The 19701-nt window shown below is 43.1% G+C and overlaps 1 protein-coding gene across 1 annotated transcript; it reads right to left on the minus strand.

Moving 5' to 3' along the window:
* Positions 1–2567: 2567 nt before the first annotated feature.
* Positions 2568–17207, minus strand: LOC142796097 (venom metalloproteinase antarease-like TtrivMP_A; the record flags this gene model as incomplete). The annotated part of the gene is made up of 6 exons (XM_075886207.1): positions 2568–2708; positions 13827–13898; positions 14011–14128; positions 14337–14402; positions 15676–15796; positions 17115–17207. Coding segments are annotated over 4 exons (369 nt in total), but the record flags the coding sequence as incomplete, so codon positions are not given.
* Positions 17208–19701: the final 2494 nt, after the last annotated feature.

The raw sequence follows: 19701 nt of genomic DNA on the forward strand, positions 1-19701 counted from the left end.
CACTCGCTTTTCGTTGGGCTCCGAAGCAAGAGTCTCAGATGCGCATGACGTGCTCTTTGTATGCCGAGAGGTTTCAGCTGACCACTGCAGAGGCCATGCTGCTCTATACTACCGTCACCTTCAATGCCATCACATGTCTGCTTAACACATTCACTAGCAGACCGTGTACCCAGAGCTACATCACCACGTTCTCCAACACACGCTTTTTTGGGTGTACCTGACAGATTTGTGTCCACATCATGGATAACTATCTCATCCTTGAGAATATTGACATGGTCCTCTTCACTAAACTCTTTAAGCGCTACCCTATTTGCAATCTCTCGGATTTCCAAGATAGCTGTGCTGATCTCAGACAACAGCTTCTCTCTTTCCTGTCGCAAACGCACACGCTCATTGTCATTTTTGCACATGTACCGCAGTTCGAAATCAATTCTCTTTTGTTCCTCATCAAGGTCTTCTTGCAACATTCGCTCTAAGTCGGAGCAAGACCACCCGACCTCCTCTCCAATACAAAGCAGTCTTTGCACGTTTACAGGCATCCTGTGTGCGACCGATTCTCGCCTGAAAGATGTTGAGTGCCGATCCTGGCAAAGCCCATGTCCGTTCCGATCGCGTGCAATTTCTATAAATTCATCAGTTCGTCCCGCCCGTCTGGCTCTCGGCAAGAAGGTAAGGCCGATCTATCCTGGCATGCTCGCCAAAATTTGTGGGCAACTGTGGGCGCAGGTTAGCCAGACGAGGACAGAGGACGTTCGAGGATAACGAGAGACTTTTATATACACGAAGACGGACAAAGGGATACACACAACATAAACTCACACATATATACACGCGTTCACGGTCCTACGCGAAAGGGAGTTAATGTTCTTGTTCGTCCACTCACTTTCTACTCTTGGGGCGTGAACGTTACGCTTGACCTTGAGCTCTCTGGTAGTCAGGAGGCAGTGTGCCTTGTGCTTGCGTAGTTTGTACCGAGGCGGGGCCCGGTCTAGAAGATAACCGCCAGGGGCATCCCAGTACGGTGGTCAACGCATTGGCTTGCCTGTACACCACCGAAAACAGCGTACCGCCCGTCTGCCGCGAACAGACCTGGGACAGCGTCTCGCTCCGAGACCAGAACAGCAGCTGGCCGTGACGAACGTTGCTTCAGACCAACGTGGGGGTGAGGTGGGGCGACGCCCAGTCCAGGACGCACCCGAGGGCTTCAACGCCGAGACGAGGCCCGGACACGGAGGGTCAGAACGAGCAGCCGGGGCGTGGCCCGAACTTGTTTTTTCTCTCTGCTCTCTGTGGCTAGCCAAGCTGTCCCCGTGGCTCGGGAGCTTTTTCACGTGGTACGCGCACGAGCACGCGCATTGGCGTGCTCATAGCTTTACCGCTATCACCATCATGATGACTCCCGCGCACCTTGAAATACTAAATCGGCCCGCACACCGATTTTATACGTCAAAGCATGACACACACTCTCCAGGGCAGCGTTTTTTTTTACCACAGTGACAAACTCGAGTACGTAGAATGATAAATACTAGGAAACGGGATGGCAGCAACAGCTTCGGGAAGACCCTATACCAAAGGAAAGTTTGTGCCGAAGACAACTAGCAAGTAGATCAATGGAAGGGGAAACGCTTGATTTGAGTTCGAGAACTGTGTGTAGAGTTCGGACTCGCTTGTTGTGTGTAACGTCAGCATCTATTCGTGATAACACAAAATCAATCAACACTTACCAAGATAAAGCCTAGTAATAGCCTAGAATTAATGTAGAAACAATGATAATTTAGCTCAGGCCTACAGGCTACGTAGAAGTAACCAGATAAACTCAAGGAATTATCTAGTTTTGGCATTCCAGCACCTGCGCTGCTTTGCGCAAGTGTCGCCCAATTTTTTTTATTTAAAAAACTGCCCTACATAAATTGAGTTGTCTATAGTACCTTTCCAAGATGCAGGTTGGCTGCTTCAAAATTTTATATAACGGTAACACTTCAAATCATATGATTTCGCTACTAAACTAGTACACATTTGTTGATGTATTCAGTTAGTTGATTTTCTCTTGCATAATGCGTATAATTGCTATTTCCTAATAGCCTACTGAGAGTTACTCCATGAACAAACAACAAAAAAATATGCTTCTAAAATTTGTGCATGACATAAGGATTTTAAAAAGTGTAAGCTGAGGCATTGACCTAACAATATTTGCAAGGTGTAATTAGCAAGGCGCCTCTTTACATAGACACATTTGTACAATGCAGCCATCATTATTTATATGCTCACCTATGTTTCATCTGAAATTACATGTATTACCAATATGTGCATAGACAGTGAAAACATTGACCAATTTATCTTACTGTTTAAGTCAAATATTGTAACGATATAACAACACAAACCTCCAGTGCTAAGATAACACACGATCACGGATGTCATCCAATTTTCTACAAGATAAGAAGAATGTAATGAAACGTAAAGTTGTGAAAAACATAAGTTGCACACGGTATTATTTCTATTTATCTAAAACTTTACAGTACACATTCTTGACATCGATTTTGACTTTGTGTGAATATTAAATACTACACTTACCCTGTTACAAAATACATCATATCGAATGTTTTGTAAGTCTGGTTCTCAGCAGCGGCAAATGTCACGAGTCTCTGGAGGGATGCGTAAGCATCTATACCATAACCATCGTACACGTAGTACCTGCCTTCTTGCTTAGCCTGTGGAGGAAAGAGTTTTACTTCAGCATGGTTTGCGCACTGTGGACGTCCCGGTGTTGGAACAGTACAGTCATCTAAAAAGCACAACTTTGCAATCTTTGACTCTTTCTTGATAGCGTCGACTGTATGTTCCCGATACTGTCCTATTAGACACCTGATCGAAAAACAGTCACCCCACATAAAAGCATGTTATAGTCAAAAGGTCACACATATCTATTGAAAATCCTGGGTTGGTGGATCCTAGAATAATTGATGGATATGGTAGAAATAATAGTGGATATGGTGAAAATATTAGTGAATATGGTGAAAACTGTAGTGGGGATATGGGCTGATGACGGCGAGAGTGGAAAAAATGATGACATAAGTTATGGTGGCGAACCAATGGTGGTGACGGTGGAAAACGCCAGCTGATGACGGCTAGCGGGGACAAGTTATGGCAGATGGTGATGGTAGTGGCGAAAAAATGGTGAAGACAGTGGAAAATGCCGGCTGATGGTGGCGAGGCAAAACATTTTTGGTGGAAGGCTTGGGGAGCAAGGTGGAAGACGGTGGCCTGATGGAAGCTTAGTGGATGATGGTGGCTTGATGAAAATTCACATTACATTATGTGAAATCACTTATTGTAGTGTTTCATTTTTGTATGCGCAGAAATATATGTTTATTGTCAAGAGAAGCCAACGCTGCTCATTAAGCTTTCCAGCACGTTCATTTTTTTTATTCCAGTGGTGTCAACAACGCTTCATTTTCGTGGAGCGTAGAATATGCAGCCGTGAATATGTTTACATTTCGCGCACGTACTTACATCAGTTTTATATTCGCGGTGTTTCTTTCTTGTGGTGTTTAGAAAACTTGAGGTGTCACTGTAAACAGTGACACAAAATGTTTTACATCGGCGCGCTGTTGTCGAGAAATAAATGAGCTCCAGTTCGCAATTTCCCATTTCAACGTTACAGCAGAACACAGCGGTCACTTGATGTCACCACGCTGGAAACGCAACCTTGGCAATTCTTGCCCACTCTATTGCTTGAGCCGTACTTTTAAGTTAACAAAGTGCGTGCGAATATACGTAAACTTTCACTTTCGACATGCGTCGAGACGAGCCCCAGCGAATTTGACTTTCATCCTTCTGTTCTATCACCATGATTTCAACCAAAGGTTAAGCCTAAGGACTGAGCCCGTACAAGTGTTATCGGCGCTTCTGAGTTTCAGAATGCACAATTTTGACGAGTAACAAAACAATACAGCACAGCTGTGGGATCATTTAAACTAAATGAGGTCTTTTTTATTGTGTGCAGTGTCCGTGCAAGAAGCGACAAATATTGATGCGACGCGATTGGAGCAGTTCCACCAAATGTACGCCTCCCCTCACCGACGGCCGCCGGTCGCCGGCACTTCACTCGCTCTCATGCGAGAACACAGACACGTCAATTCATATGCTTACTGAACCAATATGATAGCATAATGGTTCTGGCGCACTGCATTTGTTTCGACCAATCCATAATGTGGTTGTTTTAAACGACAGAGCAACAGCTGGGCACTGGCACGACTGCACTGTGCGTTGCGCGAAAAACATCACAATCAATTGTGTGGGCGTATCTATCAAATGAGCGTAAAAGCGTCGGAAAGCCTGAACAAATATCGCTATTTGGAAGGAGCGAGAAAAGGATAATAAACTTGGCAGTAACCGCCGATAAACTCTACCTGCTCGTCAGTCCATTGAGTTGTTTTTTACTTGCAGTTGTAAATTGTAACAAAAACATAGTGCTGTTACCATTATCGAAGTTACAATCGTTACTGGCTTCACTTGTTCGTGTTTATCAAATTTGAAAATGTTAGTACCAGGTGCAGATCCTGTCAATCTCGAGTAAGCGATTAATGAAACTGAAGTTAAACAGTGAGTTTGTGAGTTGACTACTTCTTTAACACTATAATCGCCGTCTGTCGGCGTGGCTAAGTGTTTAGTCTGCTCAGTTAAAAATCCGAAGGTGGCAGGTTGGATTCTGCGATGTCACACATGTTTTTGCCGGTGCTTTCTACGTTGTTTTTATACAATTATTTTTATTATTTCTTTAGTGGTAGCTTGTCACGGTGGTTCTGACGCTGCTTCGCGCTCCAGCACTGTCGGGTGGAGCGTGCCATCCACCATCCACTCCACCATACGCCACCATACACCATGTTCCACCAGCATGGCGGATGGTGCAATCCACCATTCCTGTGGTGGACGTTTTTTCAATAGGGATCCTTAATTGGAGCACAAAAAAAGTACCTCCCTCTTCCTATGATGTATTCGACAGCCCAGATGGCAAATCATGCAATGCATGCCGACCCATCTAACGTGGCAACGAGGGACGAGAGCGGCAAAGAACGCTTACAAGGCAGAAACGTGACCATGCCATACTATTTGCGCTGTTTTTGATCAAAAAGAACCTTATAGCATTGCGGCTTTCCTTCACGAGGACTTCGCTTGGTATAACGGTTCTACAACACATAGGTTGTGGTCCACTTTTCATTTTCTGCCAATGGTGGATTTTAGATAAACCCATTTCAGTCTCACAATCTACAGGTACGTTGATAGTATCAATTATTTCTGGCGCATACCGCAGTCTGTGGTCTATGGGTATGTGCTACACTTGCCTGCAAGAAAGGGTTTGATGACTTTCGTAATAGTATTCTCGCAATATTCCGCTCAGGGCAGGAGAGGTAAATTTGCTAATCTGTTTTAACCTCCTATGCAAACGTGAAGGAGACGATCATGGTAGTACTTTCACAGAAGCGAATAGATCAGGGATTCTCAAACGGGGTTACGCAGAACCTAAGCATTCCGCAGACCCCTCCTCGGCGTTATGCAATCCACCGATAAGTTCTCTCTGGTTCCATACTCGCCCACTAAATTCACTTAGATGGCGATCCCGAGGTGTCATCGATCTAGGGAGCCTCCAGTATTCCCTATCGAGTGTCAGTAAGGAGATATAATTGCGTTACAGAAACGCACGAGCTGCACCATAAATTACGTCAGCAGTTGGTAGCCAGCGGGATTCCGAAATCGGGACGCACGCTGCCTTAAATTTGGGGCCCTACATTAGCCCTATGCGCAGTTGGGCTAATTGAAGATAGGTGCCGTTACACTTTGCGCCTGCACTTTGCGCCTTTACTACGCTCGTTTGACCACCATTACCGTTTACCCCGCAGGCGCTGCGCGCTAGCTCAGGTGCCCCCCACTGGCCCGTGTATGCTCGCGTCTACGCGTCCAAAGCGTAAAATGCGCCTCTCGGCGTCGGCGTCGGAGGGGCATACGCGACGAGGCGCGAGGGCTCAAGCTGGGCTTGATATTTCCGCCACGCGTACTCAACGTCACCTCGCGTACAGCAGCACCAACAAACCAGAGGCCGCGATGCTTCCGAACGCTGTGCCAAATGGCCGCCGCTTCGAAGGCATGGCCGAGTGGTAAAATCAAGCACGGAAACTTCTTCAAACGTTCCTAAGTGACCGCGTTGTAATCTAGAACGACAACGACACGACGAATGACTGCGAGGGCTACCAGTGTGACGTGGTTTCGTGCTGAGTTCAAGCGACGCCGACAAATCCAGTGAATTCCAGCCGGCTTCGCTCGGGCCGGTCCTGAGTGCGAGTGATCGTCGGGGGAGCGAAAACATCGTACAGACTACTGGAGCTAGTTAGTTAGTTAGTTATGTTGGGTTTAGTGGCGCAAAAGCAACTAAGGCTATGCTGCGCCAGCCACATGGTGAAAAAAAGGAGAGAAAAAAGAGCAAAAGAAAACGTCACTAGTTAGCTCGGCATACATTGTGCTGTGAAAGTCTGATTGAAAAACTATTTTCTCTGAGGGAGTAAATCCGTCAGTCAGGGGAAAATGTGCTTCGTCGTCCAGGTGATTTTTCCTTTACAATGGTCATGACTATGAATGCGCGGTTGACGATGACTAATGGAATAAAATGAATAATGTTGTGCGGCTGTATAGAGACCTAAAACCAATCGCGTAATGTGTATACTTTTAAAATTATGGACATGGTACATGGCGTGGTCAATGGGTATGGTATGTGCGTGAGGTGATTTTGTCAAAAAATGTGAGGGGATCGCTCCAGCACTCCCGCCTCACCTGTGTCCTTGTGCGCAAGGACCAGGAGGTAAGTGCTGTGTTCAAAGAAGCTGTCACAGCACTGACCTCTCGCAAGAGGCCGTGCTGTGGCCACACAGGTTCGTGAATCTTGCAGATCTGTACCGTACAAATACGATGGCGTGCTTCTTATAACTTATTTAGAAATTTGGTGTCATCCAGGAAGTTGACAACGTCGGTTAGGGGTATCAGCGCGTCATCTCCTAGAAGGAGCATGGGGTGACGTGGAATGCGTAACTTGTACAAGGTGTAAAAATGTTTTCTTCGATGTGCTTCCAAATGTGCGCATGTAAGCAAGATGTGCAACACTGTTAGAGGTTCATCGCATTTATCACATGTTGGCTGTTTTTCTTGTTTTAACAAGTAATTATGAGTGATGTGCGTGTGACCAATTCGAAGACGGCACAGGATTACTTCGATAAAACGTTCTTGGTGGTAACATGACTTCCATTCATTTAGGAATGGCTTGATTAGTTGAAGTTTGTTGTTGCCTGTCATATTCCATTCCCGTTGCCATTTAGATGTTAGCGCTGTACGGATTGCGCGGATACTATCCCTAACGGGAACATTTACTTGCGAGATACTTAAGTTCTTTGCTGCTGCTGCGCACTGATCTGCCCTTTCATTTCCGGGTATCCCGACGTGACTTGGGACCCAGCAGAACCGGATATTTTGTCCTTCACTTAGACGCGATAATACGCTTAAAATGTCGCCGATGAAGGGTTCGTATTGAGAGCGTATATGGAGGGCCTTCAATGCACTCAAGGAATCCGTAAAAAGTATTGCTTTCTTGTATCTAGCACTTTCAATTCTTTTTACTGCCATCCACAAGGCATAACATTCAGCAGTAAAAACTGAAACAAACCGTGGTAATCTGACTGTTTCTTCCCACGCACCTTGGACGACACTGCTACTGACATAACTAGCCGTTTTGGAGCCATCAGTGTAAAATTCTTTGTATGTGCTGTACCTTTCTTGAACGATGCGAAATTCTTGCAATATGTGTTCACGTGGTGTACCTTGTTTTTTGAGATGTGTCAATGAGAGGTCAAGAAATTGCGTAAAGTTTTTCCAGGGAGGAAAAACTACTACTGGAGCATGTCGGTGTTCCTGTGCTTGAATCTGTGATTTTCGGTGCTAAAAACAAGTGTAAATCGACTTCGGTGGTTTGAAGCTTTGAGCGTGAGGCCTAGTCTACCACGGAGGCCATTCAGTGTTTTGCCAGCAGCATCCAGCGTAGGCCTCCACCGTCGAGCTCGTATGAACCAGCTCGTGCGAGGTACATCGGTTGAAAAAATCAACGGTAGTTTCCGTCGCAAAATTGACACTATATACGACGCCCGAAACATCGCGTAGTGCATACGGCGGCATTTTCGTCGGCACTGTGTTTGTTTTCAACATCGGTGAAAGCGAACCTCGAACTAGTCAACACATTTCGGTGATGTGAAAAGTACGCACTTATCTAAGTGTATTCACGGATTATACGACGCGGAAACACTGGTTGGCTTCAGTGCAACTCGTTTTCGTGTGTTGCCAAGCTGATAACAAGTGTGCGCTGGTTGGTAGTAGTGTGATGGGATTTTTTGTCGGGTACCAGCGACGCTGACACATTCAGCTGTCAGCGGTTTCATTTCCATTCATATACAAGATAGAAACTCGAATATGCGTTGCTGTGGTTATCGAAAAAGAAAGTTGCACGATTAAGTACTGCTGGTATTGCCTGCTGTTTCACTTCTCGCTTGTTCTGCTTTTTTGCCACTCTCAGTAGCGCATACGTTGTTTGGCAAAATTTTAACACACGCATTAAGTTCTAGTTCATTGTGATACTCATAGCTATAGACATACAATGGCGCTTCTCTGTCGTTTAACAGTTTACTATATTATAACACGCGTTCTGTTTACAGCCGGACAGATAACTGAAAACCTTGTGAGAAGCACTTGATTTAAATTCAGCTGCGCGATGACACGATAGTAGGAAGAGAAGGTCACCACATGTATGCACAGAATGAATGAAAATGCACTGGTACAGTACTGCACTTTGTTTAGAAGAAATGCAAACAGTGCCTCATGTAACCTATGAGATCATTCAGAACTGTGCATGTATTTATCTGTTTCTCCAGATTGTAATGAGCTGAAGAAATTATTAGATGGTTTCGAACATTGACTTTTTGTATGTGTTTCCAAAGACTGTTTTATTTCTGTTTAGTTTTTTTAGGGTACGCATTACCTTGGACTGTGTATGCAAGCACTCAAGCATATTCAAAATTTCAAGCCATTCAGTTTAGCTATGTTGGAAAATTCCCAAAACTTCTGTTCAGTGCTCTGGTGCAATGCTATGACCGGTGACTGTCGCATCAAAAATTTGGGGCACGCTTTATTGCATCATAGGGTATTTTGACTTCTGATGACGTGAAATCTTTTTACGCAGTGCTTGGCTGCAATCTCAAAATCAATATCTATCTCATGAAGAAGTGCCAGATGCATTTGGTAGATGGTAAAGTATGTTTGAATTACCATCAAAGTGCAAAAGCCTTCAACACATCTTTGATCTGCAATCACAATCCAGCTTATATCCCATTGTAGTGCTTTCGAACGCGTTCAAATAAAGTTAACTAACACTGCAATGATCTTCTTGGTTTGATACGTGATACCAGTGTGTCTCACTTCTTGTAGTCACTTGTTCTATTTTTCTCACTTTCCTATTTCTCTCATAATTTACCAGGCTCCACTTAGGAGGTAGTGATATTTGTTTACGTTGGCACATTTATTGTGATACTACTGTTTCAATGCTTTTATTTTGTATTGATGTACATCACTCCTGCAGAAGTCGTGCATTGGGCTGCAGTATTTGAAAATAGGTAAATGTACCACCCGAAAGCGTTAAATGCAGTGCTCGGTTGTAATGTTGTGACTGCTAATTGTTGCATCACGAATTGTCTGGTTTGGTTTATTGCATTGGAGAACATTTTGGCTGCAGACAACGCTAAAAGGCATTTCGCACAAGGTTTGGTCGCAATCTTACGACCGATATCTGTGACTTCATGAAGTTTTATGTGCGATTTGTGTTTTTAGCGAATGTTTTGACTACAGACAACGTTCAGAAGTCTTCCATACAAGATTCAGTTGCAGTCTTTTGAGCAATATTTGTGACATTATTATGTGTCAGGATTAGTTAGTTGCGTTAGAGCCTTTTTCTAGTACAGACAATGCCCAAAAGCAATCTACGCGTTCCCTGATTCCTATCTTATGTCTAGATATGTTGCATCATTGGGAGCCACGTGTGATTTTTTGCATTAGAAGAAATTTCTAATAAAGACATTATCAAAAAGCTTTACATACAGGGTTCAGTTGTAATCTTATGATTGATATTTGTTACATCACGCAGTGTCGGGTACTGTTTATCGCTTCAGAGAATATTTGAACTACAGACAACGTCCAAAAGTCTTTCATACAGGATTCAGTTGCAGTAATATGAGGAATATATGTCACATTATGAAGTGTCAGGCACAGTTACTTGCGTTAGAGCGTATCTCGACTACACACTATGCCCAAAAGCAATATACGCAGTGCTTGGTTCTTATTTTATGACCAATATCAGTTGCATCAGCAAAATCCAGTTGTGCTTTCTTGCATTAGAGGATAATTTAATAGATACATCATCAAATTGATTCCACACATGGTTCAGTGGCAATCGTATGATTTAAATCTGTGCCATCATGAAGTGTTAAGTGTGGTTTATTGCATTGGCAAGCACATTGGCTGCGGACAACGTTCAAAAACCTTCCGCACAGGGTTCAATTGCAACTATATGATCGATATCTGTGACATCAAGAACATCAAAAAGTGTCGGGAGTGGTATGTCACTTTAGAGAATGTTTCGACTACTGACAATGTTTAAAAACCTTTCATACAGGGCTCAGTTGAACTTATGATCAATATTTGTGACTTCATAAAGTGTTCGGTGCAATTTGTGTGTTTAGAGAATATTTTGAACAGAGAAAACGTCCAGGCGTCTTTTAAACAGGATTCAGTTGCAGTATTTTAAGCAATATCAGTCACGTGATGAAGCATCAGGCACAGTTAGTTTCGTTTCAGCTTATTTCGACTACAGACTGTGCCCAAAAGCATTCTACGCAGTGCTTGGTTCTATCTTATGACCATTATCTGTTGCATCATCAGGATCCAGGTGTGTTTTTTGCATTAGTGGATATTTCTAAAGGACACATAATGAAAAGCCTGCCATACAGGGCTCAGTTGCAGTCTTGTGCATGATATCTGTGACATCCCGAAGTATTGGGTGCGGTTTGTGGCTTTAGAGAATAATTTGACTACAGACAATGTCCAGAAGTCTTCCATACAGGATTCAGTTACAGTATTAGGACCAATATTTGTCACATCATCAAGTGTCAGGCACAGTTAGTTGTGTCAAAGCGCATTTCACCTACATAAAAAAAGAAATGCCCAGAAGCATATCGGGCAGTTCCTATCTTATGACCAATATCTGTTACATCATTAGGAGCGAGGTGTGGTTTGTTCCATTAGAGGATATTTATATCACATACAACATCCGAATGCCCTTTATATAGAGCACTATTGTAGTCTTGTGACCTAAATCTGACACATCATGAAGTTTTGGGTGTAATTATTAAGTTATTGAGTGCTGTAAGCTAGGAAGTATAAATGTAGTGAATGTACATGATATTCGCCTTAATAATAAGGAATTCGAAAGTGTAGGTATAGCAACCTGCTGATTTATACACCTTGCTTTTTTATAAACCAGATTTGTAAACATAATTAGGGGGTGGCCACTCCTTAGTCCCCGAAGAGAGAGGGGGGGCAGTGTCAGCTCCATAGAATAATATAATGAAAAGGGGGGCGCTAAGGCAGCCCCTACATTGACATAATAAGAAGGAGGGGGCACTGCGGCGATCATATCTCCTGAAGGAGAACCCTGCGCACGCCTATGATAGACGCACAGTAGCTCAGACGAGAATTTTTGCTCGCTGGAGTGGCACATGCACCGATGTTGATTTCTGCTGCATACCGCTGTAGTTACTTTGCTCACTGCGATTTCAATTACTTTTAAAATAGTCCAAACTGTGGCGGGTGAAGCACTATCAATATTTTAACGCGCTATCCTATCTTCGGCATCGCACGAACCCGCTACAGTTCAGAACGCGCCGTTCTGTGCTCAACTAGGACAGTTTTCGGCCAAAAGATCAAGCAACACTGTGCATCGGCCTTGGACGCGTGAGCGTCAACGCGATCGACACTTGCCAGTGGTTGCGCGCCCTGTTCCTCCACGGGCGCGAATAGACGCTTTTGACGCGTAGGCGCGTGCCAGCGGTTTCCACTTTCAACCTTTAGACATGACTGTGCGTCGTTGAACATGAGCCGAAAATCCAAACACAAGCATATAGGTTACTTCAAACGCTTTTTGCTGTACGTATTTTGAAATCATTGTATTGAAAATAACAATGAAAAAGTTTTCTGGGGGAAGAGGTGCCGGTTTCTAGGCACTTAATATAGCTTAGATGGGTTCTCTGGAAAAAATGCTTAAAAACCCCTGGAACAGACAGATAGTTAGTTAGTTAGTTAGATAGATAGTTAGTTAGTTAGTTAGATAGATAGTTAGTTAGATAGTTAGTTAGATGGTTAGTTAGATAGTTAGTTAGATGGTTAGATAGATAGTTAGATAGATAGTTAGATAGATAGTTAGATAGATAGATAGATAGATAGATAGATAGATAGATAGATAGATAGATAGATAGATAGATAGATAGATAGATAGATAGATAGATAGATAGATAGATAGATAGATAGATAGATAGATAGATAGATAGATAGATAGATAGATAGATAGATAGATAGATAGATAGATAGATAGATAGATAGATAGATAGATAGATAGATAGATAGATAGATAGATAGATAGATAGATAGATAGATAGATAGATAGATAGATAGACAGACAGACTCTCAAGTGCTCAAACAACACGGCGAGTCCGAGCAGCTTAAAAACGTATAACTCGAAATGTCGTTTTTGTTTGCTGGTATCGTGGTGAGGGGAGCCGCAGCGAGTCACCATGTCATGAAGGTCATGACGTATTCTGTAGTGATTCCCTCCAGGGGCCATGCCTCGGGCCATCGGGTACATCAATCGAGGGGGTGAGGCCGCCATGATAGGATCCAGCTGTAACTGATGCTTTTGTCCTCGTTTTTTAGATCGTTGTTACATTAGACCGTTGTGCGTGGACATGAACGTGCTAAAATTGACCACGGGGCTCCAGGAACGTTCCGAGCTGAGAAGTGACGTGCCTGGTGACTTATCACGTTGAATGAGGGTGGCGCCAACGGTGAAGCTAGACACTTTCATGAAGAGCCCCATGGACCAGCTGTATGGGATGCACAACACCTGACTACCCTTAGCTTTCTTTTCGAAAGAACTCTATGTTTGGAAAACAATGTCCTCTACGACAAGTTCTTCCGACGATACCCCGAAGCCCATCCCAAAGATATTCAGCTTACTACAGAGGTCTGCTACACGTCCTGTCCACCACATGCAAAATAGATCAACACAAAGGCGAATCCCAACGTAGTAACGTTGCAATTTTTATTTCAACTAACAAAGATCATCTAATGAGCTCTGTGATGCTCGTTATATGTGACGCTCATCAGATGTAATGAAACAATAACGCTCTTTTGAGCTTGGCAGCCTGGTTTTGAAGCCACCGCTGGTGACGAATTCCTCGTTTTACGCTGTAGTGGCACTGCGACTCATCTGATTGCATTGCAGGCATGTCACGCCGAGCTCAGATACAGTAAGGGGGAGGCTGCAGGGATTTGTGCGCAGATTGTGTCACCGCAAATAGGACCCGCTCAAAATGTTTTTATTCACTCAAAATGCTTAGCATTCGTTACTTGATTCTTCGAAAGACCCATCTGCATTTGCTTACCCGGAGCGATAGAGAGAACTGAACACTTACGTTAGTGAGCTCAATTCCTCGTAAAACGATGCGCACTTGTGGTCCGGAAATTGTACCGTAACGTATGTTTACCTGACGAGGGCAGAAAGAAAAAGAAACATTATATGTATGACACGCTTTTAAAAAAAAGGTGTAGTGAATCACCTTTACTCAAAACTTGAAGTAATAAATCAACTTCACTTACCACTTGGATGGTTGTCATCAAATATGGAATTATGTGCTCCCTCTTTTTAATTTTTGTTGGAACACGGAATCACACAACATATATAGTTCCGGATAAATTATAGGAACGGCGTACCTTGCTGAAAATATATATTTTTGAAAAGTGATTAGGAGTGCCCCTTTCTGTTGTTCATGGACTATAGTAAGTGAAAGTAGCAGGGTGCACTTATTGGATTAGTGGCTCGACTTTTCTTTTACAACAGAATTGGAAAAATATAAACAGTACAGTGAGTCAGTCTGCCTGTCTTCTACTTTTATTATCAAAATGTATCCATGTGCGTTACTTACATGGATCAAAACCAGTCCCACTGCTTGCACGCTCAGAAACATCAACTTTGTTTCTTGCGAGTTCACCTGTCCATTCGAAAAGAAAAGTATCCCAGCTGGAAATGTTCGCCACAAAACGTTGCAAAGCGTTTCTATATTTAAAGCAGCATATTATTTCGTATCTATGTCGACATTATTCAACAATTTTGTTAAATGACCACAATCTTCGCGTACTTTCACTCGCAATAGGACTTGTAAAACGGCACGCATTATTTGCTAAATGCTACTGTGCGGACATAAATATTGATCTTTGAACGTTAGCGTAGAGTATGTCCGCTTGTGTGGAGTTACCAACATTGTGTCGTCAGCAGTTATCGTCACATGTTAAATGGTCAGGTACATATAATCCTTTTAAAAATCTGGTACCCCATGTATGGCCTGCGTCGAGGTAATTAGTTCACTGAGCTCGTTAATCGTCGGGCCTTTATTTATAATTAGAAACGCTTTGGTGCCGCAGTTTTACGCCTTTGTTATCACAGCTTTAAATAAGGTTGTCAATACTACGCCAGGCAATAATAATTTTTAGTACATATACTCTGCATATGTTTGTTTTGCGTGCTCATGTCATTTTGTTTCGCATTAGTGCGATGCGTGCGCACTACACTATTCTATGTAATTTGGAGAAAGAGACGCACGAGAGGATTCATATACAAAAAGGAAGGTGCGTTTGGCAGGGCTATATTTCGCTGTATCCGGCCACTCTACACAGGGGAAAGTGGACATGGCTGCCAAATGGTAATGAATAACCATGTTGAGTTAGAAAAATAAGAGTATAGCCATGCTACGCTGGTGCCAATCTAAAGTTGAGATTTAGTCCAGTGGCTTGACAGATCCTGTAACTACATCTGCACTGCTGACGGCCCACTAAGTATAAATCCCTATCGCGTAGGCTAATGGTCTGCAGTGGGATCGTAAGATCGTGATCAACCTTCGCAAGACAAAGTGCACGAAAAAAAGCACGTAGCTAAGCGAAACCCGTTGCATAGTCGCTCTAGAAAGTGGAAATAATTCCGCAATCGACATTATCATTGTTCTGTGCTGTCGACTCACAAAAGCTTTACCGTATTGAACTTTGCAGTTGAAATATTCAGCCTAATATACAGTTGTTAGCTGCGCACATTCCACTATAGGACATCACAATATTCAAATGTCTCTGTTTGTTGTGAATAAATTTGTTGGCGCCGTTTTTATGCCACTCGGGCTCACGTCTTCCTCTTGTGCTATGAATAACGCCCGTGCCCTCTATGTAGTTGCAACGGCGCTTCGAATATGAAGAACATAATTTTAATTATGAACGCACCGTACACTTCTACTGAGTCGTTGTCTTCAATAGTGTCGACAAGGTGAGCTTGTTGGCCATGCTCGGAGCGTTCAGTGCTTTCAATAGGCCTGATCTTTAGGTTTGGTCCAACAACGCCTTCCTGCAAAAAAAAAAAAAACATCTGTAGTACCTGAATACATTTGGAGCAGAATATAGTCACCGTCTTGTACAAACACTTTTGCCCTCCACCTTGCAGCACCTTTTTTCAGTTACCATTCATGAGCCCCATCGGATACCAAGAGACGCAGGGAACTGCATGTTTTTATAGCATACGAAGTTTCCTTACCTCAACATAGGCCCGAGCGGAGTCAACGTGCACGACCACTAGCTGTGCTTGACCATACCTACGAATTCTTCCCATTTATATACACGATGCGAGTTACTAACTACGCTACAACATTATGGACGCTAACTGCAATCTCTTCTTTAATACACGAGCTTTAACGTATAGCTCAGTCCTTGCGTACAAAGAACTAAACTTACGCTTTGCCAAGATTATAAAAAACACCATGCTATTTGGAGGCGACCTCTTTGTACGGCAATTATGAAATAGTGGAGGCATTAGCACAAGCTATATTGCTAACCTTAAGTAAATAATACGAAGTAGCTGTAAGGCCTGCAATTTTAAATCACAGTTATGCTCACGCTTTACGTATGGTTTTCGGCACACAATGCCATGATTTAGTTAATTTCACGAAATAATAAAACACACCATTGTACTCAAATATAATTATCTTTTTTTATAAAAATAGCAACGAGAGAGGGTTGTTGTAGATTGTTTCGAGTGATTACAAAGCACCAATCCAATATTTTTACGTCCAAATCCTTAGCCCTTTCTATTCATCGGAAGGACTGGACAGGAAGCACCTCAGTTTAGTTCTTAGTTATTTAATTTAATTTTATTTTATTTTTGTGGTGATTCATCTAGCAGTACAATCACAAATATCCAGAATAAAGCAAGCACAAGCTACAAATGCACTTAGAAGCAGTGTACTAAAGTTTCTTAAATGGTTCTTTATGTTCTTCAAGTGATCACAGAATAATGTATATCTTGTTTAATTTAACGTATGATACAAACCATGATTTAATTACGAAGCACGCATCACTTGGCAATTGAGGCCTAATTTCAATTATATGATGTACTTGTATTTAGATTGACAATCATAATCGCGTTTCGCGCATTCCAAGATTTGGCCACCTTCATAGTTACGCCAACCAACCTCCTCGAGTTTACCTCTGCCTGCTTAGCTATCATGATGAGATGCATACAATTATGACAATTATGAATATATGCTTCTCACATGGGGATCATGGATGAATTGTAACCCTAAACGTCCTGTTTTCTCGTTGCCAAGCACTTTTCAAACGTTCATTTCAAATTATTGAATAAAGTACAGAAGGACAAAGTGCGTTCATACCACTCTCAGTGTCCCATCTTCCTCGTAAAGCATCAGAGCAGCGAACTGCTTTTTGTCGTGATAAAAGTTCTTCTGTAAATCTCGTATGTCGTACTGCAACAAAAAATAATCGGTGTTTTGATGGTAAATGGTTCCTGAAAACGCTATCATGAATGAGCACAATAGGTTGTTTTAAGAAATAAGCGCAAGTAGCAAATATGCCTTAGCAAAAGCCGAATGATGAAGCTACTGGCAGTATACAGTACAGCGCTGGAACCCTTACTTCAAGCAAGCAACCATTCAGGAAGGATACGTCATGATTAATGTAACGTTAGATTGTTTCTGTACCAACAGCCGCTACATGAAGAGATTCATTGTATTGTTTTCATTGCAGTTGCTTTGGGCGTTGATGCCACCGCGCACATGATGTACCATACAATTGAAAAACAAATCGATAGCATTACAACAAATTTTGACGCGTAGTCACCCGACCTACAACCAGCAAAAATATACTCCATCCGGCATAGGGCACGGATGAAGTTGTCACGTTCTTTCGATTGTGCCGCCGGCAACACTTCAAAAAGAGGCAAACACGACAATGATAACCAACTTCCCCGCAAAAAAAAATGTAGTTTTCGCGTCATGTGCAAACACTGCATGAAAAAGGATTAAAGGATTCCAGTGCAATGTCAGACGAAGAACAGCAAACAGCTTAAAGTTTACATTGCACTGCAAACACACACACAGAAAAACGCATGAAAAGAACGCACAGTAATCCACAGATTGAGCGTGAACTGTCACAGTTGCATGAACTATTCGCTACTTTGGTTCTCCTTTAGGAGGTATAGCTAGCTATATATACATATAAGTAGCAGCTCTCCTATCACAAATGTGGCTGCTGCAGCCAGCAAAGTGGCCATCGTGAACGCTGTAGATCACAAACATTGCTGTGAAAAGCACGAGGCCTATATTCGCAGTGAAAAAAGTATTACCATAGGTGACCAGTTGCCGGAGCCACAGAAATGCGAGACGTGTCGCTGTGCGGTTAAAAGCACAATACCTACAGTCGAAGTGGAAAAATATTGCCGTATGTGACTGGTTAACGGAGCCACAAAAAAGCGAGGCGTAGCACTGTTATTCTAGCGTGCCAGTTTAGCGGGATTGCCAAGCATGTTAGATTTTATGAAACAAAAGCAACGCGTTGATATGGATAGCCAGCGGATGGACAGAGAGTATAGAATCTTGCTGTTCGCTTCTGCGCAAGCCGATATATTGAAGAAACTCCTCTTCATGGCTTATCGGCAGATGTGGCTATGCGCTGTTTTTGTTTTTCTGAAGATATGCAGCCACCGTACACTTATCACAGTTGCCCGAAAAAAGAAATATAATGAAATGCTTTCCACCCGGCACTCATGCTTTTAGAAAGTTACTGCATATCCAAAGAGTGAATGATGATGAGTGAGGCCAAGCGTCCGTCCGTCCATGCCTTTATTCATCTGTCTGTGCGTCCGTCCATTCGCCCGTCGATCTATCTGTGCGTTGGTCCATGCACAGGTGGACCGACGAATGGACTAACGCACGGACAGACGGACGAACAGACGAACGCTTCACCCCACACATGACCTTTCACTCCATGAATATGCTGTAACGCCGCATTTATTGACATGAAATGCAATGCAATCGGCTACTGCGACGATTACACTGACATGGGACATACGAACCATGGCGTAAGGGGCTTCGCACTTTATATAAACAATTAGGATAGCCGAAACCACGAAGAATAGGCAAACTATTATCATGGTAGCTGAAAGGTCACACCACCGATGTTTCTTCTAGTAAATATTGTAAGACGCTCTCTGACTTTAGAGAACAAAAATCACAGCATATCCACTAACTGAATGATGAGTGCGGTTGACGCGTCAGGCACTACGTCAGCACTTCCATCCGTCCATTCGTTTTTGCTTCCGTTCATCCATGCTTCCGTCCGTGTGTCAGTGCAACCTTCCGTTCATCTATCCATGCGTCCTTCCGTCCTTCTATTTAGAGAACACTCGAAGTACCACCGTTTCTCATCTTTTAACATATATTCGTCATATAAAAGTAAAGACAACCAGCGGACATTTCAAGGACTGAATGAGAGGTGGCTACCTACAACTACTACAACGACTACTACTAATACTACATACAATGTGGACGCACGACCCATGGCGCAACGAGCTTCACCCCCGAATTGGAGATCGCGTGCACATGAAGGCTCCCTACTTCAGCGCGTGCTCTCTCGGGGCCACCCTCAGCGCGTGCTCTAGTTTAGTAGGTGGCTGCGCCTCTATATAGCGCTAGTTGTCGGTGAATTCCCTTTCTCTTTCGCCAGACATCACTCGGTACGCATCGATACACTACTATCAACTACGAACAACGCAGAAGCCATGGTGGCGCCGTGGAGGGCTCGTCATATGGCTGGAGCGTGGGCTCGCCGTCAGGACCCTTCTTGAAATTTGTACTACATCTTATAATTCAAGACCTATAATTCAAGCTTTTTGCTTAACGAATCCCAAAGCTATTATACTAGAAGAAAAACGTTCCTCCGAGCTTGTGTGATTTGAAAATG

Source organism: Rhipicephalus microplus, unplaced genomic scaffold, assembly GCF_043290135.1.
Source record: "Rhipicephalus microplus isolate Deutch F79 unplaced genomic scaffold, USDA_Rmic scaffold_1104, whole genome shotgun sequence".
NCBI classification, from domain to species: domain Eukaryota; kingdom Metazoa; phylum Arthropoda; class Arachnida; order Ixodida; family Ixodidae; genus Rhipicephalus; species Rhipicephalus microplus.